Here is a 27,579-nt window from a genome sequence, read left to right as displayed (position 1 = left end):
TGCTCACTCTTATTTTGTAGTAAGTAAAGTAACTCAGGTCCAGTTTTCCTAAATCAGAAGAGCTCCTATTACTGATGTCTAATATAGATACATATTTCTGTCCCTTTTAAATCTTTCCACAGCTGACCTCCAACCTTATGTCAGAAACTGGTGGTGTTGTGATGAGACCAGACTGTAGAAGCGCTGACATGCCATTGCTTTAAACGCCGCCCCCCCGACACTCCCACCCTTGATTTCAGGCTGCTGCCTCGATGTAAACAGCAATAGATAAAGAGCCATTTAGCCCAGATAACATCAATTTCTCTCATGACCTTGCTGCACAGGACCGCAGTCAATCTGAAGCTCTCGCTCCGTTTCTTGTAGGTCAGACAGAGACTGATTTTATTGCCTCGTCTGACTGTCTGGAAACTTGTATGGGTTCGGAAAACAATGAAAATTAGATGGTAATTGTTTCCAAGAAAAGTGCCTTTGGAAGATAGGACATTATTTGAAAAACACTGAAGCTCCAGATAATCACATTACTCTAGAAAACTTAAAAAAAAAACTACAAGTTATCAGATTATGGTTTATTATGAGTCCAGTTTTTTTTCCTGAAACAGCAGTAATGTTTGTATCTGTGTTTAATATTGTAAAAACACTGGGGGATAGCTGTAGAGTAGGGCTTTGGTATGTTTGCATGTAGAAGCAGTACTGGTGCACAAATGATGAGATTTTAGCGGCGTGCACGTGATCTGTGCAGGATAAAGAATGACTCACTGAGCGTTTTCCTCTGCTCTTTTCAGTCTTATATCATCACTTGTAGAGCCGATGACTGTGCGGTCACACAGTCTATCGGCTGGGCGTCAGAGGGAAACTCTGAATGGTGGGGAGGCAGATTAGATCACTGCTCTTGTAGGACTGATGACTTATGGTTGGTACTGATTACGACAGAAGGAGAAGACCGATTTAAAATGGTTGTCAGATATTTTTAATTGCGCTCTCAGATCAAACGAAGCACTGCATTTTTATACTATTTCTCTTTCTGTTTTCTTGAGTTTTCTGTACTTCCATGCCTCGAAGCCCGGGTCCCTCTCACTAAAGTATTAGGAGCAGTCCTCAGGAATGTTTCGGTGGAGCCTCAGTGGCAGGATGTGACATGTGGCCACCGAACAGCCTCACTTCCTTCTATTTCCTGGCTATTTCAATGCCTCACTGAGTAATTTCAAGCAGATGGGAATGCCTGCTGTCTGCGGCGTAGTGACTGTGTCTGTAAAATCCTCTTTCTTTAATAAGTGGGCACGACTTGCCAGTACACTCCCCGATCCAGCCTCACCAGACGTCTAATAACAGTCTCTGTGACTTCTGGGGATTTCCAGCGCGTGAGCCCACTGTGAGGAACAGTCTGCATCTGCGATTTGTGATTACACCCGCGGTGACTACCGCTCCGCTCATTAATAACGGCTGCTGATAGTTCTGGGAGAGGGACGAACTCCGAGAGTCTGTTCTGGTTCAAGCTCCAGTCTCTCCTCAGCTGTAAGACTCCAAATGGCCCATAATGAAATACAGCCTGCATCAGCTGCAGTAGTTACTCACACCATGTGGACTTATTGTTTGTGGAAGGTCTGCAAGTTTGATCTTTTGACTACTGCCAGTGAGGTTGATTAAAAACAAACCAAAAAATTAACTTTGCAATAATGTGACGTCATACATCAGTGTGGGTTCAGTTTGTTAATAATAGGATACCTCGAAGTTCAAATGATGTTCTGAGCTGAATAAAATAATACACAATACCTGCATAGCGCCTGCAGAATATTCAGGAGCTTTAAGCCTTTTCTTGAGATGCCACATGTTGTTTCTGCTTTACAGTAAAGGGTTTTGCTTCAGGAACACCATGACACCCCCCCCCCCCCCCCCCCCCCACCCTGCTCCAGATGCTTTCCCTGTGTATTCAGGGCTCAAGCATCTATCTGGCTCAGGTATTCACTGTCGGTGCATGAGTGCCTGAGACCGGCTTGATGAGAAAATGGATCTGTAGGGAACATGGCACAGGGTAATCAATACAGGCTGTGAAATGCTGCATTTTTATTTCACTGTGTTGTTAAAAAGAGTTGATGAAAGAAAACGCAATGTAGTGTGTTGTTTTCTCACATGTAATTATGGATCTTTAACATCTTCTTCTAGCCTCAAAGAAAGCAATTTATTCAAATGATTTGTTAATTTTTACATGCATGTTTTTAACCAACTAGTCATTCTTTATGATACTTATGATTATTATGACCGGTCAGCCGTGGGGATCAAACCTGCAAATTTGCAATCGGCCTCTCTACTCTCGGCCTCCACTGCCCCACAGTAATCTCCCAAGGTAAAAATTTAAGCACAGCAAAAGGCAGCATGTTGAGTATCTCACTCAGATAAAAGACAGCACTTCTTCTTTCTTGGGGTGCGTTACCAGATCCCTTTGTAAAGGACTTAACATTATCCAGTCTGACCCCTTCGACTCGAGCCAGGAAAAGGACGCTGCCACTAACAAGCACTCTCACTAATGGATCCATTTCCATTTTCTCTACTCCTCCCCACATCTTCCTCTGAGTACTTGAGGGTGCTGCGTGGGAGTTTGCTTTTTAACCCTAAGCATAGTAAAGGTTTCGTATTTCTTGACCACTAAACTTGCAGCTCGTTAATCCTGCTCAGAGAGTGGAGGTAGACGGGGCTGCGGTCTCTGCTCTGTGAGAGACTTCAGCAGTGAAGACATGAGTACAACTGAGCTCCCTGTCGTCATTGAGCGATTTAAAGAATATTTATTGGTGTGAACTGCATTCATTTGCCGTAATATGTTCACCTAATATCTTCTATTCTCAAGTCTGTTTGACTTACTCTATGTGGATCAGCGTATATTACAAGAAACTCCCCGAGGAATTGATAAAGTATTTCTATTCTGCTCTGTTAGATTCTGTTGTTTTCTTCATAAATGCTTTTGTTCAGTTTTGTAATGAGCAAAATAATAAAATATGTAGGTAATGATTAAAGCCATAAATCACTTTTTGCAAATATACATGAGAATGTCATGAATAATTTCATTTTCGCTGCTGGATGGTAGCTGGACCTGGTTTGTCGCTGGCTTTGTTTACAACTCGGCTCATTCACTGAGAGTAAATTTAGATTCTTTTATTTTTAACTCAAACAAAGAGAGCAAAGCTGTTGTGTTGGACAATACTTTAGGAAGTTCCAGGACTTTTGTTTTGGCAAGTTTTTTGGGTGTAAACTGAAAGTTGAGGTTGCCTTTCCGTTTTTTAAATCACTTTTTAAGATGCACGTTAATAGACTTGTCTGTAATTTTTGGATTTTCTTATTGTATTTTTAAGAACTCTGTTATGTTTGCTCTCTAGTCTTCACACGTTTGTGCGGTGCAGCAGTGAACTGAATGGGCTGGTTTAGAAGATGAATGGATTACGTTTCAGTTATATCACTGGCTTTAGCGTATTTTGTTTTAGCCTGTTTAGTTCTATGTTTTTTGATTTGTTTGTTGTTGCTGCTTTTTTTGTCAAAACAATCTGCAAACTTCATGTTTTAGAGGCACTTTTTGGCTCTTGATTTCTGTCGGTATGTGCTTGGCGTGAGCAGTTTGAAAAAGCTTCTGATTTTTCAAACAGATACTGCGATTGCAATTTGACTCGCAATCAAATTGTTTTGGGTTTTTTTTTTTTTTCGAAAGTTGACGTGCATCTCGAATGTGTTGCAGTATACCCATGTTCTGCACACTTCAGGTTTCTCGCTCACAGTAATGCTTACATGCTGTTTCCTAATGCAAACTGATGAGAACTGAGAAAATATTGTTTCAAAAAATGTTATTTTCAACATTTTGACATTCACAGTAACGGTATTCACTGGAAACACTATCGCTGAAAAATATCAACAGACAAACAGACAAAAGGCGCTCACCTTTAAACACTTGTGACTATCAATCAAACACTCAAAAAGCTACATTAAATATGCCACAAATTAAATTAACACTGAGAGGATTGATAACATTTCACAGCAGGCTTTATTAAACACCACTTAGAGCTTTTTGAGGGTGATTTCTCCCTGGCTAGTTCTGAACCAAAGTGCACACCAAATTAGGGTGGAGCAATAAGCTTGTATGACCTTTGTATATGAAGACAGGGAGGCTCACGCTCATATGAAAGCAGTATACAGCAGTGTAAACATGGAGAGAAGACGCCACCTTATTAACTTCTATTGTATCAATGTGTGAAGTTTTTTTCCTCTGTTGCCTCTTTGAGCGACTCAATACACCATCTTGTGGTTTGCAGTTGTATTGCAAGACATAATTGTCATTTTTAATGAAGTGAAATTGGATTTCAGGAATTAAAACAGTTTGTTTTTTTTTCAGTTTTCCAAATGTCAAAAAACCTTCGAACCTAACCTTTGCTGTTTCCGTCTTTCCAGGACCCTTGGCCCGGGCGCCACGGCGATGAAGTGAAACGATGCTGCCGCCCAGTGTGGTCATGTGACTGGCGTTGCCTCTCCGCTGCACGGGGGACCTCTCGCTCCTGCTGACCTGCCCTAGCCATCCCCTCCTCGCCATGGGAGGATCCGTCGGGTGCTCGCCCTCTGCGCCCCCACACTGGCGCCGCCGTCGTGCTGCGTGAGCGCCCCCTCCTCTCCCCCGGCAGTTATTGCACGGAATGGCCTCTCTGGACCTTCCATACCGCTGTCCTCGCTGCGGGGAGCACAAGCGCTTCCGAAGCCTGTCGTCACTGCGCGCTCACCTGGAGTACAACCACACGTACGAGACCCTCTACGTCCTGTCCAAGTCCAACAGTGTGTGCGACGCCGCCGCTCTGCTGCCTCTAGTGGCCGAGGGGGCTCTCCTCACGCCGGCCAACAATAACGACCCCTTTGAGCCTCTCCGGCCCTCAGCTCTGAAGGAGCGCCGCTTCCCCTGCCGCGAGCTTCCTTGTGCCGATGACCTGAGTCTGACCCCGGCCAACTCCAACACCGCGGCTCGGTACATCCCGAATGTGGAGTTTCCCCTGGGGGAGATCTTCATGAAGAAAGCCATGACGTCCGCAGACCCGGGTCCTCACGGAAACCCCGGCACGGCCGTAGCCGTGGCGGCGAACGTGGCCGCCAGTGCAGTGGAGGCAGCCTACGAGGAAGGCCTGGCCAGACTGAAGGCGCGGGCGTTCGAGAGGTTGGAGCTGGACGAGCGGCTGGAGAAACTGTCTGAGGAGGTAAATAGGCTCACTGCAATTAAAAAAATATGTGGACTTTAGAGTGGGAAAGTTACCGAGTTTACTGATTCTGACCAGTCAGTCACTCAGTCAGATCTATGATGGACATAAGCTGAAATGTTGCTCACAAGGAGCTCAGAAAGAATGTAATCAGGCATGTTTTTGAAGGTCTGTAGTGAAGAATAATGAAATAATCACTTGAATAACATGATTCTTGATTTAAAGCCAATTGAGTTATATTTTTGAGATTTCATTTCACCTTCCGCCATCATGTCCCTGATTACTCTGAATTTATAGGGTTGATATATAAAGTCACTGGTCACGTTTGTAATCAGGTTTCTACATTGAAAAACAAAAAAGTCATTATCTTACAGGAAACAGGAAAAAAAAAGTTCTGTTGATTGATGTGTTATTTACTGTTCCGTAATGAACGGCCTCTTGTGCATGTCGTGTTATTTAGCTCATGATTGCCGTCGCTTTGTAGGTGGAACAGAAAATCGCGGCCCGCGTCGGCCGTCTTCAGGCTGAGTTGGAGAGGAAGAGCTCTGAGCTGGAGCGGGCCAAGCAGGAGAGCGAGCGGCTGAGCCAGGAGAAGCAAGACCTGGAGGACAAGGCCACGGAGCTGTCTCGGCAGGTGGACGTCTCTGTGGAAATGCTAGCAAACCTCAAGCAGGATCTGGTGAACAAGGAGGCCGAGCTGAACCACAAGCAGCAGTAAGTGAGATGCTCTTGTCCGTTAAGCTTGAGACGTGCAGCAGATTTAATGTTACGTGACGGAGTTCGGTTGATTGAATGCGAAGTGAAAACAGTCTCGGGAGCCGCATGGTGATGTAGTGGTGAGCACTGTGATCGCATGAATCTGAGTCCTGATGATTTTCATGTGGAATTTGCATGTTCACCCTGTGCTTGTCTGGGTTTTCAGAGGTGGTTGGGTCATCTGATAAATAACTACAAGAAAAGGCTGTCATACTTCTTTTATCTTCTTTAATACCACTGCTTGGTTTACAGTTGCTGAGATGAATGATGCTGTATTTACAAGTGGCTTAAGAATGAGTCCTCAGGACTAATTTTGTTGACAGATGAAATTTCGACTCAGTCAGTTCATTGAAAAAAGCAGGACTTGTTTTCAAAAAAAACCTCACAGAGCAAACAAATATTTCAGCTTTGTGAATGGAGACGAGAGGCGACCCGGTAATGTGTCAAACCGGCTTTCAGCAGCTGATGAGTCCAGTCTGGGGATGGTTGTTGGAAAGGGACGCCTCAGATTCACATCTTAAAATCATTTCGAAGCAAGAAGTGATCCTCATTGTTTTGTTTGTGCGTGATGCACTTAATGAAACATAAAACATAATAAAAAGATGAGACTGAGGGTCATTATATGAAGAATTTCTCAGTTCATGGCCACAAACCAAACGGCCACTGAGGACTAATTCCTGGTGAAATGAAAGAACTTTCACCAGTTGAATGTTGAAATTCAAATGGAAGAGCGGATCACTGTGGAATATTGTCAGACCAGCTCTGTTCGAAGACCTTCACAGCAGTTTTACTTGCTTGCTTGCAAAGAAAGACGACAGAAATAGTTTTGTCTGAAATGAGGAGCCGCGAGAGAGAAGTTCAAACCGTCAGAGCGGAGAGAAGAGTCTGAATGTCAGGATTGGATTTTTTAGAAAAACGTAGGTCTGAGACAGTTGCCCAGCTCTGATGCTGGAGAGTGTTTGGCGAGGACGTTTCTGGAGCTCGTTCAACTTGTGACTACGTGCTGGCTGCCCGATCTGGCTCTTCATCTAAAGCACATTATCGTTCCTCCTCTACTTCACCTCCACCTCTCCGCTGACGGTGTAATCCTCAGTCAGCAGATGTGGTTTACATCTGTTCCCGCTGCCGTCGCCGTGCAGCGGCGTCCTCCAGGGCGGGTCGGCCGCTCCGAGGGAGCAGCTGGGCCGGCAGCAGAGACGTCTCGTTGTTCTCACAGCATCCTGCCAGGCCCGCTGTCAAGCTGCCACGCCGCCACACAGTCCAAAGTGAAGCTGCTGTAAATAGACAGAGGACTTGGATGTAAATCGCAGCATTTGTGAAGCAAGTCGAACACGATTTGGAGTGGTCCCACAGCGTGGCACAAAGAGGGAGTTAAAAAAGAAAAAAACAGGATTTATTTCTCTGATTTTCAGGGACTTTTATTAAAATTAATCCCGGGATGTTCAATTGTGCGCTCCGCAGACAGACCGTCTGACAACCTTAGGGTGAAATTAAAAAATAGCTTTAGGTGAGGGAAACTCAATGTGAAAATGAAATGCAATAAATAAAGATAATGCTCTCGCTTCCATTATATCTCTCAAATTTGTTCACACCTTCGCCGTCTTGTTATTTAACTTTGAACAGATTCCATGTTGTCAAAGAGTCTCTGAAAACATAAAAACTCAAAGACTCAGTATGTTGAATGAAGAGCCTGAACATATTTCAGAAATATTTTTCATGTATTATTTTTATTAAACCAACTAATATATGAATCAATAAAACTGACATTAAAAAAGCTGTTCAAACCACAAATGTAGGTTCTTTGTTGGTTTTGTAGGTTCTCTGTTTAAGATATTGACGTGTGTTCTCATGAACCGTTGACCGTCAGGAATGTCTCGTCTTTTGATCAACTTCACATTTTTAATTGCTTCTCCTGGGTTTACTTATGAGGATTGAATGTCAATAATAAGTCAGAGACTGAAAAACCTTTAATGAAACAAACACACTGCTGTGTGTGTGTATACATATATATGTGTGTGTGTGTGTGTGTGTGTGTATGTATGTGTATATATGTGTATATATATATATATATATATATATATTGTGGCGTTCGAGCGGCGACTTGCAGGCAAGAAGTCGAGGCGAGGTCTGCTCTATTGCTCAACCAAAGCTTTATAGTTAAAACAACCAAGCAAGGGAACATGACACACCAACACCGAGACAACATCATGGCGGCCCGTAGGCCCCACGTCACTCCCCAAGCAACCCCTCTGGCCCACGGTCCGACACATGATGAAAATAAAAGGGCACAAACAGCACATAACAATAAGCAAAACACAACCATAATGAAGGGAGACACAAATAAACCACAAAACACACACAAATGGCCCGGAACGGCCCCCGAACTCAGTCCCGTTTCCCAGGGTGCCTTGCGGCACAACACAGCCCACTGGGCAGCGGCCCTGTAGCGCCCCCAGCGACCCCCGCGGTCGCTACAATATATATTTATATATTATATACAATATATATTTATATATATTTATATACACATACAGAGAGAGAGAGAGAGAGAGAGAGAGAGAGGTATATTTTCATGTATTTCTACATGCTTTTGGTGTCTCCTAAACACCAGGGAATTAAATGAATACATATGAATACATCAGCATGTGCTGCCGTCATTTGCCTCATCCAATGAAGATATCGGATATTGTAAAGAAAATAAAACGCTGTTCCTGTCTGTGAAGTGTGTGTCCTCACACTGAGCCCTGCTGATGACCAGGATTTGCTCCACGGTTTGAGGGTCAGAGGGGTCGATGGGTCACGAAGCGGGTCTGTGAAAATTGGCCAAAATAATTTCCTGGATTAATCTTCTTATTGTGAAATGCATAAAGGAAAACTGGGTGATGTCTTTTAAGTGATTGATCAACTTTGACCCTAGACTTTAGTCTCAGATCAGACAGTGTTGAGACGATGTTTGGATGTTCGAGGCAGTCAAACAGTTCTGAAAGAAATATTAGATTTTGGTTACATTTTCAGCATTTCTCAGCAGACTTTAGAATTTTTGAAAAGACTATCATTCAGTCTGGAAAGTTTCTGAACCATAAAGAAAAACTGAAATTAAAGTTGAGGTCAGTTATGTTGTTGATTTATGGGAGATTATGAGGTGGCCTGATGTTAGAAGAACAGGCAGTATTGTTGAGTATCACAATAATGAGCCCATTCATGTTAAATACAAACAGGGAGATAATGTTATTGGCTTTTTATTTAATTCCTAAGTGTCGAGAAATGACTGTGTTGTAATTGGCTCCTTATAAATAAAGCTGAATTGAAGATGAATTGAATTCCAAATAACATTGCTCTTTCTTTTGCCCTTCATTCACACCAGCTTTTACTGACGTTATTTCTTTTTTGTTTTCTCATTTCCTACTCACGGCAGTTTAGAAGCAGAACAGTTTGTCAACTTAGTTCTTTTAATTAGTTTTTCCTGAATTTTATTATGCTTTTCGCCTTTGCTCAGTGATCATCAGGTACGAAATAGTCAAGGCTGCTAACTGACCCTTTTTTTAAAAAGAGTTATTCACACAACTTCTGTGAATCAGTCATGATGAATCTCACTTTTCCTTCATTGTAAATTGGCAGAGTATGAATTCACAATTTATCACAGTTCAGTCAGTATTCCGTATATAATGATTACTGCTCATGTTGATCTCATGATAATTATAAATTTAAGCTCCATCATGCAACCATCAACATTAGAGTTTATCTGAACTCAGTTGTCCACTTGTGACTCACATGTGTTACTTTGGATGAACATATGTTGTATATCGATTGTTTTATAGCCTTGTGGTATCGACATCTAAATTTAAAACAAGGGGTGGAAACAGTGTTCCACTGCAAGAAGAAAGAAGTTTGTTTTTTTTTATTTTATTTAATCCCACTCTGTCATGTCAGGGAGGGAGAAGCTGTGGCCACACACACACACACACTCACACACACACACACACACACACACACACACACACACACACACACACACACACACACACACACACACACACACACACACACACTTCTAGTGTGTCTGCCTCTTGGAGGAGGAGCTGGCGCTCAAACAGTGCGCTCATTCAGACTCTAAAATACAGAACAGGTCTGAGGTGGAAAAAGAGCATCACAGGCAGTGAATGTGCAGCAGAACTGACGACTCAGCAGAAGTTAAACTGACATGAAGCAACTCATTGGCTGAAACGTGTCTGAGTGTCTTTTGCAGTGTTTGGAATTTTAAAAGGTTCCACTGATTTTATTCCGACTTTAGTTTACCAGGAACTAATTTTTTTTTTTTCTTTGTAAGCAAGAAGTAGTTGAGGAGGAAAATCAGAGTGTGGAACAAATACAACTCTAAAAATACATAATCAGCATCTTAACCTAATGTGACGGCTTCAATATTGTCCTTTTATATATGATTGATTACATGTAAAGTGCGCTGATATTGTCTTCACCCTGCCTCAGTCTGATAAATCCTACCTGGCTGCAGTTGAACGATGTCTGGAAGAATGATCTCAGGTCTCTGAGCTAAAATTAAGGCAAAGAGTTTATAGCCTTGGTTTGATCGACTCACCGGCCGTCGCTTCCTTCGATAATGCTTCAATAACCTCGTCTCGCCTTTAACGTTTTAACCCTCGTCTCTGCTGTGGAGACACAGAGCAGGTTTGGGTCTGGATACACTTTGTCATCCTGTATCATGGAAACAAGCGAACGATTCTTTGAAAGTTTTATACCACTCAGCTGTGAGTCCATCTGCTCCTGGAGATTTGTTTGCTTTGAGTCGTGATGTAGCCTTCTCCGGTTCTATAGTGGATCAGAAATTTAGTAAGATTGAGAGAATTAAGGAAGGAATCAATCTCTCTATCCATTTTGTGTGTTTGGGTTGTTTTAAAGTGCAGAGATTTTTATAATAATCAAAAACAGTGGCGTTTTTGTTGGATTTTATGTTCTGTTGTAGGATCTTTGATTTTATGGATCACTCTGTCCATTTCTTCTTTTCTTAATTTAAATGCCCGTAATGTAGCAAATTTATTATTTATAACACAGTGTTTTTGCTTCAAAAATTATAGTTTCAGATTTTTCTTGGTAGTATCTGAATTCATATGATATTTTTGTTTATCCTCTCTAGACTACTTTGTTCACTTTCAAAAATTGTTAAATCTTTCCTGTCGAATTTCCGTTTGAAGTGCTCATCTTTCATTCAGTGTAGGGGAAATGTTTTCAGTGGTGAGCGCCATCTCGCGCCTTATTTTCCCTGCTCAGACACTCTCCTTGCTCTTTTGGAAGGTCCTCAGTCCTTTTTCCCTCCATCAACTGAACAATTTTTAAGCTATCTAAGAAGTTATAAAATCCAAAAAATCTGTTTGATTCTTTATAAAATACATTTTAAAAACCTTAAAAAAAAACTTTTTTTATGTTGTTCTTCAAGTCAGATGTGCTCAAATGACGGAGACACCAGGTTCACTTGAGCGATTCATAAAACCTTGAATCGGTAAAGGGGAATCGAGTTCGCCATCACTAGAGCACAGAGCTATCTGTTCAACAAAAGCATTGTCGAGCTGGTTTTGTGTGCAAGCGAAACCAGGTCAATTGTGTATTGGCAGCTTAATTTCAAAGCATCTGTAATTTGTCGTGATTAATTATTCAGCTGTATCAGAGTATCGTTTGACTGGAGACAGACACAAATGTCCCACGAGGAGGCGGCGCATGACGGACCCCACACAGGAACGCCCCTCCTGTCTGTTCCTCCCTGTGCAGCAGCAGACTGCCTGCCGGCCAAACCACTCAGAATCTCACTCCTCAAGTCCTGATGGGAAAGGAAGACAATCGGACAGACTAGAGTCAGCAGCAAGGAAAGAAGCAAAGCAAAGAAAAACAGGCTTTTTAGCCGAAGCATAGAAAACGTGACGGATGGGGGAGATTCGGGGGAAAGAAAACACACGCTGCGTTGGTATAGCAGCAGTCATGCGGAAGCGGAAGGCAGCGGCGCTCTGACAGATGACGGGAGGGAGATGGGGATGTGGCTGCTTCCTGTTGTCAATCCTAATTTCAAGACAAGCTCACCTCGCTCTCGCAGTGAGACACACACCTCCAGGATGACGCCTCAAGGTGACAGACACGCTCCTGCTTTTAGCCGGTCACGAGGGGAGCCGGGGAGGCAGGCCGCCATTTTCACACCTCCATGCTTGCAGGTTGTTGGGTTTTAGGCATCGTTAAGAAAAAAAAAAAAAAAGAAAAAGAAAAAAAAAATCTGTGTTTCCTTCTCACCTCACTCTCAGGTGAAACATTTGGTAACATTGAGGAAATCACTGATGAATAAGTGCTCCTGTTTCCAGAAATAATTTCTGTGTGAAAGCTTTGTTCAGAACACTCACACTTAAATTTTCCACCAGCTGTTTTAAAAGTAAAAAAAAAAAAAAAAAAGCCCTGGAGCCATCTGTACATTACCGATCTGGTACAGTTAGTGACTGGATGGAGAACATAATGATTTAAAATCCGAAGCCGGATACTTCATACTGCAGACGATGGATCCGGAATAAAACAGAAGAGGCTGAACGTGAACGATCGTGCTTCTTTGTCAGTTCGGTATGTGAAAGTAAGCTCCAGTTTGATGAAGGGAAACTGCATGCAGAGGTGAAAGAAGCCCCCCAAAAGGCCTACCTGATGGAGAAAGGAGGCGGGGAGAAGAGAGAATGCATATCGGAGGCAGGAGACAGTGGCAGAAAGAAGTGGAGGAATCAAAAATGCTTGACACTTGTCTCAAAGAGGGAGGAAACTTCGTCTCTGGACTCTCCTTCACTTTGAGGCTTGAGTGTTGTGGAGGACTGTGGTGGTCTAGAGCGAAGTCTGCTCAAACCAAAGCAGCTTTATCAGAATACAGAGTCAGTCTGAGTAGGGCTCAGAGACTGAATTATAATGAATGAGTCTCACTCAGAGCTGACTTAGAAGTGATTTCAGCAGAATTCATTTATCTGCCTAAACAAAGCAAAAGAATGGGACAGGGAGGGGGTTCAGTAATAGTTTTGTGTGCGTGTACGTCCGTGCTGTCATAGGCAAGCGACCTGTCCGGGTCAGATCTGTGAACACAATAAATTATTATTAAAACCAAAGATCAAGACATAAACATGCAGCCAAAGCAAAATTATTGTAGCGATGTTGCCATGAAGTGAATAGAATGATCATTGTATTGGGAAGTCGAATTGTAGATTGTTGTATATTTCACATCCTTTTGTCCTCGGGGGAGAGTGATGCTTTTTCTGGCTGAGCTCCTGCTCGAGGACAGCAGGTCAAACATGTGACGGCCTTGATGAGAGGAGCGACTGAAGAGGGATGTTCTTCTGAGGGGAGTCCGGGCGGATGATGGTCTTCTCGGTCATGTGTGTGAGCCTTTTTGCACATCTTCCTTCTTTTTATATCATATCTCTGCCTACGTTTGTTAAGTGTTTATATTTATGACTCTGAGGCTGATTTTCCTGATCACTCTGCACAGTGTTCATTTTTAGGCCCGAGCCCCTGGCCTGCCAAGGGCGAAGGGCCTATTGTTTCTGCAACACAGACAACGACTAGTCGAGCGCGCAGCGCTCGACCTCAGGCCTTTCACACTCTCAAAACACACAACGATGACAAGTCGAGCGCGCAGCGCTCGACCACAGACATCATTCAACATGTCCAGACACACACACACCGACACGCACTCACACATACGCGTGTACAAACACAAAAACGCACACACACACACGACTTTTCGAGCGCGCAGCGCTCGACCACAGGCCTTTCACACACTCAAACGTACAAAAATGACAAGTCGAGCGCGCAGCGCTCGACCTCAGACATAGGCCAACATGTCCAGACACACACACCCCGACATGCACTCATACACACGTGTACAAATACAACAAACGCACACACACTCTCACACACAAACATGATTTGTCGAGCGCGTAGCGCTCGACCACAGACATTCACACTATCAAACACCTCCCAGACGCGTCCGGCTTGTTGAGACCTTTCCGAAAATATATAACATGTGGGCGAAATAATGGCAGAAAAAAAAAAAGCATATTGTTTTTGCAAAAAATATTATTAGGCCCGAGCCCCTGGCCTGCCAAGGGCGAAGGGCCTATTGTTTCTGCAACACAGAGAACGACTCGTCGAGCGCGCAGCGCTCGACCTCAAGCCTTTCACACACTCAAGACACACAACGATGACAAGTCGAGCGCGCAGCGCTCGACCACAGACATCATTCAACATGTCCAGACACACACACACCGACACGCACTCACACATACGCGTGTACAAACACAAAAACGCACACACACACACGACTTTTCGAGCGCGCAGCGCTCGACCACAGGCCTTTCACACACTCAAACGTACAAAAATAACAAGTCGAGCGCATAGCGCTCGACCTCAGACATAGGCCAACATGTCCAGACACACACGCCCCGACATGCACTCATACACACGTGTACAAATACAAAAAACGCACACACACTCTCACACACAAACATGAATTGTCGAGCGCGTAGCGCTCGACCACAGGCATTAACACTCTCAAACACCTCACAGACGCGTCGGGCTTGTCGAGACCTTTCCGAAAATATATAACATGTGGGCGAAATAATGGCAGAAAAAAAAAAGCATATTGTTTTTGCAAAAAATATTATTCTTTCTTTCTTTCTTTCTTCTTCTTCTTCTTCTTCTTCTGCTCTTTAAACTGGAATTTGACCCCCTGAACATGCTCGAAAACTCACCAAATTTTGCACAAAATTCAGTTCCGGCGAAAAATTTTTTTTAATATGAGTTTCAATAGTGGGATTTAAAAATTGGCTCTACAGCGCCACCTGCAAAACCCAAAATGCATTGCGTCAATGGGAGGGGGTCCGCAAAAAACTTTGTCGTACAGCCACAAAATTTGGTATACACATGCGCGTTGTCGGGACAAACAAAAAATATTATTATGACCCCGCCTTCAAAACGGCAGGAAAGCAGCGACCTGGGATTGAATTTTCAAAAATGCTGAGTCAGCGTTTTCCAGGGCGTCGTACAAAATGTTCGTTTTGATCACGCGCTTCTCCAAATGAGCTGAAATTTGGTGGACACCATCTACACAAGTAGACAATTAAAAGTTATCCAATTCACAAATCTTCAGATCACGGTTTCCGCGTGGCAACGCCGCAAAGTTGATGTCAAATTTTGCCATTTTTCCAGTGTGATAAATGGCAGCCATTTCTACATAATGACTCCAATCCAAACCAAATTTTAAACACTGATTATTCCTTCCTTCCTGGACACATAGACAGTGAAATTTTCACAATCGGCATTACAGCGCCCCCTACAGAACCAAAATAAAATCTGTATGGGGAGTAAAATTATTAGTTTATCAGAAATGAATGGAATTTGGGTGATAATTCCTTCATGTCGTCCCGATCAAAAAAGCAAATGGTAACCATATTGTAATATCAACGGTGTTGCTGTGGCGATGGCTGAAGTTCCCCATGTTATTCTAATGGGCCCAAGTGAAAAATCTCCCATCAAATCAATTTTACTTGTTGCCATGGAAATGTGCCAAATTTGACAAACATCAATGAAAGAATAAAACGGGGCGGGTCAGGCAAGCAGCGGGCGAGGGCCTTTTGACGCCGCTCGCGGCTTTAATTCTTTCTTCTTCTTCTTCTTCTTCTTCTTCTGCTCTTTAAACTGGAATTTGACCCCCTGAACATGCTCGAAAACTCACCAAACTTTGCACAAAATTCAGTTCCGGCGAAAAATTTTTTTTAATATGAATTTCAATATTGGGATTTAAAAATTGGCTCTACAGCGCCACCAGCAAAACCCAAAATGCATTGCGTCAATGGGAGGGGGTCCGCAAAAAAGTTTGTCGTACAGCCACAAAATTTGGTATACACATGCGCGTTGTCGGGACAAACAAAAAATATTATTATGACCCCGCCTCCAAAACGGCAGGAAAGCAGCTATCTGGGATTGAATTTTCAAAAATGCTGAGTCAGCGTTTTCCAGGGCTTCGTACAAAATGTTCGTTTTGATCGCGCGCTTCTCCAAATGAGCTGAAATTTGGTGGACACCATCTACACAAGTAGACAATTAAAAGTTATCCAATTCACAAATCTTCAGATCACGGTTTCCGCGTGGCAACGCCGCAAAGTTGATGTCAAATTTTGCCATTTTTTCAGTGTGATAAATGGCTGCCATTTCTACATAATGACTCCAATCCAAACCAAATTTTAAGCACTGATTAATCCATCCTTCCTGGACACATACACAGTGAAATTTTGAAAATCGGCATTACAGCGCCCCCTACAGAATCAAAATAATATCTGTATGGGAAGTAAAATTATTAGTTTATCAGAAATGAATGGAATTTGGGTGATAATTCCTTCATGTCGTCTCGATCAAAAAAGCAAATGGTAACCATGTTGTAATTTCAACGGTGTTGCCGTGGCGATGGCTGAAGTTCCCCATGTTATTCTAATGGGCCAAAGTGAAAAATCTCCCATCAAATCAATTTTACTTGTTGCCATGGAAATGTGCCAAATTTGACAAACATCAATGAAAGAATGAAACGGGGCGGGTCAGGTAAGCGGCGGGCGAGGGCCTTTTGACGCCGCTCGCGGCTTTAATTGTTCTTATTATTGTTGTTATTTTGCTATCTGTTGTTCTTTTCTCTCTTTACTACCCACAAACTCAAACTGGTCACAGCAGATGGTACTCCCTCTCAGTCTCAATATACTTGAGGTTTATTAGTGTTAAAAAATGATTTTTTTTTTATTTCCATTTACATGGGACGTCTATATTTTAATCAATGCAATATATAACTGAAAATAGCTGAGCTGAAACTGTAAATGTTAAGAGAGAGTAGTTGTGCCCAAAACAAACATGTAGAAATAATTAGGACTTGAAATTAGGATTTTGTGTTTGATTGAATCAAATAGTCTAGTTCTCAGCAGATATCCACCGTGATTACACCAAGAAGTAATGGATAGTATTGTTTGATTTTCTCCAGTGCGTAACTGAAATAGCAAATAGTGCCGTATAGCAAAGACATCCAGCTGTAACAGGCACGAATAATGAGGCATGATCTTCTGAAGGATTGCGTTTAAATCTTAATTATAATCCCCGGTCAGCCTCCTTTCACAGTTGTCATCATCTCTGTCCATTAATTCCAAATTATGCCTCATTAATATTTAAGAGCAGGGATGATTGACTGGACAGAATGGATGAGGAAGACAAGACGGTCGTGTGAATACAAGCCTCCGCCGCTTCAACAAAGGACAGCTGCTTGTGTGTCATTCTGTTTTGACACCTGGATCAAGCCGTGTGTTTTCTGGTGAGACACATTCAGTGGGCTACATTGTGTCGTCATGACATAATGTCACACATTTGTATGCATTACCCACAAACACGCAGGAAATAAAGATGTGTGGAGAACATGGAGGGCGAGGAGTGGAGATGGAGATGTGAGACGGACATGTAAGAAAGGATGAGAGGAAGGAGCTGATGAAAGACATGCAAACGACTCATCCCATCTTCTGCTCAGATCAGTGGTGGGATACAAAAATTTCATTGTGTGTTGACCAGTTGTCTCAAAATCTGACCTCCTGTAGAAATCACAGATGGCTGAGTCACCCGGCAGCAAGGTGACGAGGCCGAACATTTCCGGTAGATGAAAAGAAAGTAACTCATTATGCTGCCTTTTTCTAAATGGAGGGAATGAGTCTGTCTTCACATGCTGGATGGAAGGTTGAAAAGGATAACAGAACAGAGGAAATCAGTTCAACATCACTTATTGTTTCACTGAATCACTGACGAGCCATTTAAAAATCGGTGAGTTCACAATGTAGAAAAAATATGTTGTTTTTTTTTATCGAAAGATTACTTTAATCCTTTGCAAATGGTGAAAATCCATCAGTATACTCAGCTATACTAACCTGCTGTGTCTAGTTTTTGTGTTGAGTAACTTCCAGCTGAGCAGAGGTTTGGAGCAGGAGCCGATCCCAGCTGACACTGAGTGAAAGGCAGAGGACGCCCTGGACAGGTTCATCACACGGCAAACACACAGAGGGAAAGGCAGTCACCCACGCACACTCCGACTTAAAGGCAGTTCAAAGTTGCCTCTGAAGCAAACAAGCGTGACTTTCGATTCTGGAAAGATGTAGAACCTGCACAGGGAAAACATGCAAACTCCACATAGAACCCCTGATTCATCTTAACTAATTAGAAAAAGAAAGAACAGACTCTTCTCAGTATCTGATTTCCGGTCACTGCACTCCAAATAAATTTAGAGGTTCTTTATTCTCTGCTGTGCTACTTTCTTATCCATCCATCCATCTTTTATCTGAATAATATCCAGCAGTCATTTCAACCTTTCATGTCAGTCCAAACAAAATGAGAGGAAAGGAGAAACATGTCCTTTGAAAGACCGGCCTCAGATCTTGCGTGCTACTTCCTCATCAGATCTCCTCACCCATCCTCAAGGACAACACATGTCAATTTCCCTCATCTGATACTGACAATGGGCAGCGCTGCTCGTAAATCCCGCCGCAGCCGAGGCCAGATATTCACCACAGCCGATCACACACTCGCTGCAGCCTGGCCTGTCTGTCAGGAAAGCAGGTGTTATCACTGTACTGCAGATATTCTTTCAATGCATGCTAGTGAAGACAGTGCATATTAGATATTAGGACGCACAAATTATGTCTAAATCATCCCCGATTGCAATGCGTGCTTGTAACTGCTGGCCATTAGAACATTATTCAAAAAATTGGAGGTTTGCATCTCCTGGATCCTTCAGTGTTGGAGTAGAAGATACTGTTTCTACACTGCACTGCATTTCCGTTCCTCAATAATTTAATACTTCCGTCGCAATGAAATGCAAACCACTTTAGACTTTATTCATCATAGACGTGGCAGCTGCCAAACTTTTCACTGTCCAAAGAGTCCGCGGCACTGTGAGCGCTGCGCATCACACTCCTGCTTTGATTCCTTTTCATTAGAGGGCCTTCAGAAGCCTCGCCATGTTTCTCTGTCTCAGACGCTGCTGTTAATGAGACGAGCTCTCTTTCTGCTCTGACAGCTTCACTTTGCAAACAGGCTCGCCAGTCAGTGAATGGTGGGCATGTTTTCTAAAAGAAGGGTAGAGAGATTCCTCCATGTTGTGTTGTGTGTCGTGCGAGCCGACATGTTTCCAATGCTGCACAAGGCACTCCCTCTCCATCTGAGCTGCAGGAGCAAATAAAGCCTCTGGGTTGACGTTTACTTCAGCTATAGTGTGTGAGTGTGTGTGTGTGTTGAATATCATATAAAATCCTGAATATGCTCTGCTCTTCTTGCTTTTTTTGTGGAGAAAATAGACCTAATATGCTCAGCTAAACAAATGATGTTTTGCACCACTCCCTGAACTGCAGTGAGGGAGCGCTGCCCTCACCCGCCAGTATTCTACTCAATTCATGGCTTTCATAAACATCTATTCATCCATTCATCCATCCATCCATCTGCTCTATCCATCTTCCGGTCACTGTGGTGCTGGATCTGATCCTAGCCAACGAGACACACACACACACACACACACACACACACACACACACACAAACACACACAGTCTTGTATTTCTATCCTTGTGGGGACCGTCCATTGACTCCCATTCATGTCTAGCCCCTAACCCTGACCCTTACCCTAACCCTAACCCACACCACAACAAAGCCTAACCCTAAAGAAATGTTTTTGCACTTTTACTTTTTTCAGTAACAACAACATGGTCAAGAAAACACTGTTTCTCCTACTTAGGACCGGAAAAAGGTCCCCACAAGGCACGTCGTTCCACGTTTTGCTATCCTTGTGGGGACATTTGGCCCCGACAAGGATAGAAATACAAGAACACACACACACACACACACACACACACACACACACACACACACACACACAAAAACAAACAAAGACAAAAGCAGTGTACACCTCCAACACATCAACAGTCCAGCATCGGACAAACACAGACGGGCAACCGCTCACGTGCACGGTTAGGGGCAGTTCAGAGTCATCAGTTCGCCTCAAATGCATGTTTATGAGAGGATGCTGGAGAAAACGCTCACATGCGTAGAGAGAACCAGCAAGCTCCATACAGAACATCCCCCAGCCTGCACTTCAACAAGGGATATTTCACTATGAGGGGAGGGTGAAACTGCTAAATTACTGTCTTACTGTTTAGATTATAAACAATAATTATATAGATACAGAAATCCTAACCTAGACTTACACAGTGGTTTGGTCAGGGTCACTGCACAACCAACCGTTTCTGTTTGATACATCAAAATATGAATAAATAATTTAAGCAAAGTAATGTATTTCATATTTGTAAAGCCTGTTTTTAAGAAACTAAGAGGATATACATTTACCTGCGCATACAAAGCTTAATGCCAGACCTGTGATACAGAAACACTGAGTTCTTTCTTATAGGGTTTGGCGATGAAACATTAAAGATATATATCACAAAATAACTTTCCCTCAATCGACATATAAAATATTCGACTTTTCAATAGATTGCATCTGTCAATGTTTTGACAGACAACATGATGAGAGAGCCTTCCTGCCGGTGATCAGCAGCCCACACCTGAAAGCCACCAGGCTGGACACAAGTGTGGGACAGTTTTAGAATGTTCGGCAGTTTTAAAATGTTGTGCCTTTGTACTTCAGTCTTTCTAAAGCGTTGAGGCTGTTGATTATGTCCTTGGCTGCCTGTATAATGAACCACAGATTAAACAGCAACAATAAACATTACAAACAAGTTAATTGCAATCGCTATTTAATGTGATCACTCCAGAGTTATCTTCTGGAACAATAGTGAAATCAGAACCATTAAATTAACCTGATCGTATGTTGTCAAGCAAGCCTAAATGATTGGGAAGATCTCAACAATATTTCAACACAATTTTGTGACAGACTTAAAAAAATGAGGCTGTTTTCTAAAGCGAGTGAGTCTAACAGGCGGAGATAACAGTCGCACCGTGTTTCACTTCTCCTCGGGCCTCAGTTTCTGCTGATTACAGCTGCTCTCATTTATTCCAGCTGCTATTAAAACACTTAGCAGCCATGCTTCGGGGGCTCTGTTACTCATTCCGTTTCCACTCTTATAGTGTAATGTTTATCATTATGTGTTTCCAGTGGATGTTGTTTCCATGTGTATTGTTTGTGAATGAAATTTTTTCTCCAAACCAAATTGCGAGCCGAAGGCGGTGAAGAGAGCCGAACCGAACCGAACAGCCGGACCCGGGGTGCTCTGCACACTTTCCATAAGTGCTTACAGGGTTTTTAAGAGCAGGAGGAGTGATCAGGTTGGTGTCATTTTTCTGCACGGCACAGCTAGCAGCATAAGACATTTCGTGGGAGTCTTTTTTTCTTCTCTTTTTTCATGTTGCTTAGCAACGAAGAGTTAGGTGACTAGCATTTTTAGCATTTGGCACCATTGATGTGAAACATGATGAATGCAGCTTTGACAGAGTCTCACACGAGCCTTTAAAGTGCTGAAAGAGGCATGTTCTCGCTATTCTTAAGGGGCCTTTGTGTCTATTACTGTTTTACTCGAGTATACAGTACGTACACCAGTCAGCCGCAACATTATGACCACTGACTGGAGAAGTGAATAAGACTGATTATTTTTTTCATGATGGCCTTTCTCAGTGGGTGGAATATATAATCCAGGAAGTGATCTTTAAAGGTGATGGATTAATAGCAGAGACAGTTTGAGCGAGTTTGATACGGGCGGAGTGATGGATGGAGGGTGGAATCCAGAGAGTGTGTTTCAGTCCAACAGAAAAGCCATTTTAGATTATAATGCTAATAAGTCATCGCTGGTTCTGACAGAAAGATGTCAGAAAAGACAGAGCATCATAGCGTTTTAAGTGGAAAAACATCGGCTGTCCTCTCTGGAAGAGATTGCCAGCTCCAGATGCCCGAGAGGGACCAGTGCCGTCCTCAGAAGACCCCTCCCACCCAACTCATCACCTGTTCCAACCAGTGCCTTTTGGCAAGTGCTGCAGGTCGATGGAGGCCGCACAGCCAGACTTTTAAACAGTTTTCATCCTTGGGCCATCAGATCCTTGAATAACCGCTGACCTGGACGGGACCAAGGCGGCTGGATAGGAAGACAGTTGCACCCTTCAATAAACTCATGGCATTAAATGTGAAATTTAATTCCCATAATATAATAAATTACAGCCCACTTGAGTTTCAGATATTTTCCCACCTCGGTCCACGCTAAAACTCTGCTCCCGCTCAAGAGTCTGCAGCGGGCAGGAGGACTGAAAGCTGACTACTCCCTGATTGGACAGTTTAATTGGTCACCATCCACTCAGATAGAGGTGTAAAGACAGGGACAAAATTCACAACTGACACTTCAGAGACTTGCATGCAGTTTTTATGCTTCGTATCTGAAAACAAGATATTTGCAAAGGATTTATGACCTAATATTGAGCCTTTTTCTGTCACCTGAGAAACACCCACAGCTATGTTGCCTGCGCCCTCTAGTGTTGCTCAACTTGCACAAGCTGTGCAAAACAGCAGAGCAACGAACAGGCTGCCTTGGCCAGAGCCAGCCATGTTCAGTGGGAGTCGGTTCACTTCACTGAATGGAGAGCTTTCCTCCACTCACTGATTGATGAAAAAGGCATCTCTGCTGCAGAAAGAAACATAAAACATTCAGCATGACCTCAGCATGACAATTACCAGCAAAATCTCAGTCTCCACAAAAGGAAAAAGATGAGATCGATGAGACACCGGAGTCGCAGCCATGACTGAGAAGAACATACTAGTTTGGAGACGCAGATGATCCAAAATGAGGCTGATTCGAAAAGCAAATGTAGAACTCTGAAAGAACGGCTGGAGAGTGAGATCAGGGATCAGGAGGAGACCTTTGGCCCAAAGAGGCAGAGGAGGCCTTGATCGCTGAGATCTCCCTGTGAAGCTTCCAGATCAAAGGTTTGATTTGACAGGAGACTGTTACATGTAAATCTGATTAGATATGAAGCTAATCTTGTATTGTACAAAAAAAAAGAAAAAAGAAATTCCCATCAGTAATTGTTCTGTCACTGTTGGTTCTCTCCCCTCATATGGGCAACCTAATTTAATCTGTACAGTCAAGCCTGTTCTCATCAAAATAAACAGGAAATATAGTTCTGGATATTGGAGGAAATTAAAAGGACAGAAGTCTTTTTAAGACATAAGGGCCTCCAGCAGGACGACTAATAAGCTGACCTCACATCCAGAGAGTCACTTAAAAAGACAGACACAAAAGACTCACATTTAAGTGTTTTACTGATAAAAAATGAGGTTGCAAATAAATACATTTATCATCAAATCAAAACTAAAGAAACTGCTACGCTTTATTCCCAGAGACCACAGACTTCTGTCATTTCCATTTCTCCACTACATCTTAAAAATCTCAGTTCACTGTATTATTATCGTTTAGAAATCATTATCGGCAGCTCCTCTAACAGAAAACAATTAATCCTGTATAAAAATGATCTATTTACTGTCTGCATTCCTCTTGCACTGTCATCTTAACTCTCACTAACAGGAACGGTTTTCCAGTATTATCATTTTGAACCTTTGAATTCTAGCTGTTGATTTTCAGCCTGACTTCAATTTGATGTTTAAATTATTGAACCTTTCCCACGTCATTCATGTTACCAATTTCATTTTCCTCATCTAGAAAGTACTTCAGGTTACACAATTTAGATCTATTTTTCATGACACTCTTTGAGTACAATCCTGTCGCGGAGTCAGAGTGGGGGCAAGGGGGCGGTCGCCCCAGGGCCCACAAGGTCATAGGGCCCCTTTTCATGTGATGTGTTCACATTTACTTGTAAATAAATTATTATAATAAAATGTGCAGTGTGTGCGAGAAGGTATACGCATATGAGTGTGGGCTCCAATTTGCCAATTCTTATATTACGACTGTCCATGAATGCATCAGAGCTGTAAGCCAGCGCTGATTGGCTGTGCGGCATGAGCCACTTTTTTCTTTTGCACTTGATCTGAACTCTTTTGAGGGAAGATGAGAAGTATGCAAAACACTATGCTAGCCGCTAGCGGTACTACCCAAAACCTAACATCGGAGCCACTGGTGAGTCAGTGAAACCTTCAAAAATATTATCTTTATCAGAATGCTGTGGTCTTAAACACCTGCCTATTTGAATGTGCCTTGTGTTGCTCTCAACTATAAGAGACCGCCGAGTCTATTTTTCTTCTAATATTCCAAAAGATATAGATAGCCGTGTCTATATCTATCTGAATAGGTTGTGTAATTTTAGACCAGCTGTGTTCATTTTATATTTAAACCTACACTAAGGAACTTTTCAACCTTAATAAAACATTTTAATATCTTTTGTGATGATACATCGACTTACAACTAGTTGAATGACCCCTCTGTCACGGGCTGAGGGCGTCAGTATTGCTTTCACTTGGACTAAGCAACTGTGAGGAGGGTGGTAGGAACCCTGCACACTAAAAAACTTCAAATGTGTGGACTGCTTTACGGCATGCGTCACATCATGATATAACATTGTTTAGCCACCATTAGATTCATTACCTCATCACTATCCGTCCTTCTCACAGCCACTGGAAACAAATGTAGGCGAGTTCAGTCCGACAGCATGCCACCGGGAGCAGCATTTTACAACGTCACGCGCTAGTCCTCATGGGAACTGTAGTATTCCTTCAGGCAAAACACTACCGCTTTTGTCCACTGGCGCCGCCAAAATCAACGAAAACTGAAAGTTCCTTAATCTTGCTTCAAGCTGTATCAAAGATGGTACAGATTTAGCCAGTGACTTTTTATCTCAGTTTTCAGCACCATGGACAGCGGACGCTCGGAGATTGACAGCTGTCAGGCTGCATTTGTGTGTGTGCGTGCATATGTGTATTTGTTCTTCAGAACAAGTTTGTGAACTGGTTACCTCCGCCAGGAGGTTATGTAATCATGTCGGTTTGTTGGTTTGTTGGTTGGTTTGATGGTTGGTTGGTTGGTTGGTTGGTTGGTTTGTTGGTTTGTTAGCAAGATTCCAGAAAAAGTAATGGACAGATTGCAATGAAACAGACAGGAAGTCGGGAACGGAAAATATGAGAGAATCCGGTCAATTTTCAAATTAAAATAAAGTAAAATAACAAATTATGTTGCTTTTTGGTTTTCCTTTTCAGATAAACACACACACACACACACACACACACACAGGGAGAGAGGGCGAGAGAGAGAGTCACCGCACGCCGCAGCGCTCCGCTCTGATCACACCCCCAATCACATTGTTGTTTTAGTATATATGGTGTTCTTATTGTTATTGGTGACTGATTTGAGCTGTGGCAGAGGTCTTCGCTCTCTGAGTGCCAAATTCTAGTTTTGGTATTATTTTTGTTTCCATAATTATCTTTTCCACTTTTCTCTATGATCTCATTTTCTCTACCTCCCTAGTTTTCTGTTTTTATCAAGTCTTCATCTGGTACATATTTATTTTGGGCATTTTGCTGTTCTCTTGTTTTTCAGTCTATTTCATTTTCCTTCTGTGCTTTATCGTAGAACAATGTTTGTCATAAAAAGATGTTTGTGAATAGATAATGAGCCTTGTGAATTTCAGTTTCCCAGTTGAGCTCTGATAACTCAGGTTTGAAGTAATTTGTGTTTTCTTCTGATCTGTCTTTTCTGCATCCTGTTTTTCTTTTTTGTTGGGGGGGTCGAGATATTTTATCTGAAGTGAAAACTGTGAACACAGATTGTAGATATTATTTGGTAATAATTTATGTACTTTGTTTTTTTGAACAGTCATTTTCAGATGAACATTCACACCATACATTTTATAGAATAAATTCAACAGTAATTTTTGCCTCTTTGTGACTTCTTTTTGAAAATATAATATCCCAGATATTGAAGATTACTAGCAACAGATGTTTTAATGAGGTAAAAATGACATTGTTGTTTTTCTCTTTGCAAATTCTTGCAGTTTAGATCCAAGTGCATTAGCAAATGCACTTGAACCTGAAATATGTTCTCCGTCTTAATCATCATATACATGATTGATTTCTAATTTTTAGATGTTGTCATTCACAACTTATTCGCTCACAGACCTGAGATCACTTTCATTTCTGTCTTACGGACATCCGCTGTGACTAATTTTGGAGTCATATTTTTGTAATCTTTGCCTGAAGATAATAAAAGTGAACTGTGCCAGAAAGCAAACTATTTTTACCTCTGAATGTCCTCATTTCATGGAAACTTGTTCGGCGTGTTGTTGCTGTTTTGCGTCGAGAGCTCAGGATGGCTGTCAGTCGTGGATGTCCGACATGAGAAAGACGTGGAAGTAATCAACCCAGTGAACGACGCAAATCTATTTAAACCGACGGGGCACAGATCCTATGCTTCTCTTACTTGTCTGCAGTAATGGGCTGAGCTTTTTAAGGGCCCTTTAGCCTTCTCAAGGTCAGGCTGCGGATGTACCTTGTTAGGCTCTGCTGGCTGCATTGTTTTGACAGCAGAGACAGCAGATAACTGTTTGCACAGGAACATAAGAAGGAAAAGGTCTGGATGTCAGTTTTTGAAGTTTTGAAGCCGTTTGTCTCAGATGTAGCTTCACATCACCAAGTATAATAGACAACCCCAAATTACAATGTTCACATCTGATTTATAATCGTTGAAAAAAAAACTCAGAGTAGCCTGAGAAAATCCAAAAGGATAACATGCAAGCTCCATAAAAAACAGCCCCAGGCCTGGACTTGTACCAGGGTGGGAGTGCTAACCGCCCCACCACCCTCGGGCGTATATACACAAAAACAATCTGTGTTAAAATGACAATAAATTGCAGTGTTAGTGATTCATTCAGGAACAACAAATTCATATTGTTAGTGTGGAAAAGAGGTTGTTAACAGCAATGAATCTAAAACCTGAAGCCTGCAGCCTCATGAAAAACTTTCCTCTCTCTGTGTGCTTCCACTCACACGTCTTGAAGCGGTGATCACACACCGCAGACATTGTTTTTCAAGGAAATCTGCAAAGGAAAGCGCAATGCAATTTTCATGCTAATTGATCCGTAGCCATGTAAAAGCTTAAGATTAGCTGATGCTCTGTAAACTCAGCCTGTCTCTGCTGCCCCAGAGAGCCCCCCCCCCCCCCAAAAAAAAAAAAAAAAAAAAAAAAAAAAAATCATCTCCTGCACATTTAAAGGATCAGCTGAGCTGTTTGTTGACAGAGGTGGAATTGCTGGGGTGAAATTTATGTACATCTGGGTGAATTTGTGTTTGATGTAGTAAACACTGCTGTCGGGAATGTGATTCTCCTCTGATATTACAGGTTGCTTCTTTGAAGCTGATTTGGACTTCTACCAACTCAGATCACACGATGCCAAACATTCGGGGCTCCTTTATGTAAATCATAATCCAATCTAAATTAATATGATATATCTAATCACATCTTAACATTTAGGTTTTTTCTTTATTGGCAGGAAGTGCGCATTTGTAATGATTCATTCATAAATTGCAGATGTCGTAACAGACTAGCTGCAGAGAGATGAGGAAATAGACGGTGAGCAGACTG

The 27,579-nt window shown here is 42.4% G+C and overlaps 1 protein-coding gene across 1 annotated transcript in view; it reads left to right on the top strand.

The window, feature by feature from the left end:
* The first annotated feature begins 4,492 nt into the window (after positions 1 to 4,492).
* LOC115390014 (F-box only protein 41-like) overlaps positions 4,493 to 27,579 on the top strand; it is a 39,893-nt gene continuing 16,806 nt past the window's right edge. Inside the window, exons 1-2 of the mRNA XM_030093666.1 lie at positions 4,493 to 5,213; positions 5,698 to 5,927. Coding sequence (XP_029949526.1) covers positions 4,665 to 5,213; positions 5,698 to 5,927 — 779 coding nt within the window. The 5' untranslated portion in view covers positions 4,493 to 4,664. The remainder of the gene's footprint in view (positions 5,214 to 5,697; positions 5,928 to 27,579) is intronic.

The sequence above is a fragment of the Salarias fasciatus genome, chromosome 6 (genome assembly GCF_902148845.1).
Source record: "Salarias fasciatus chromosome 6, fSalaFa1.1, whole genome shotgun sequence".
Taxonomy (NCBI): domain Eukaryota; kingdom Metazoa; phylum Chordata; class Actinopteri; order Blenniiformes; family Blenniidae; genus Salarias; species Salarias fasciatus.
The sequence above is the reverse complement of the archived record's forward strand: the minus strand, read 5'-3'. Positions and strand labels throughout refer to the sequence as shown.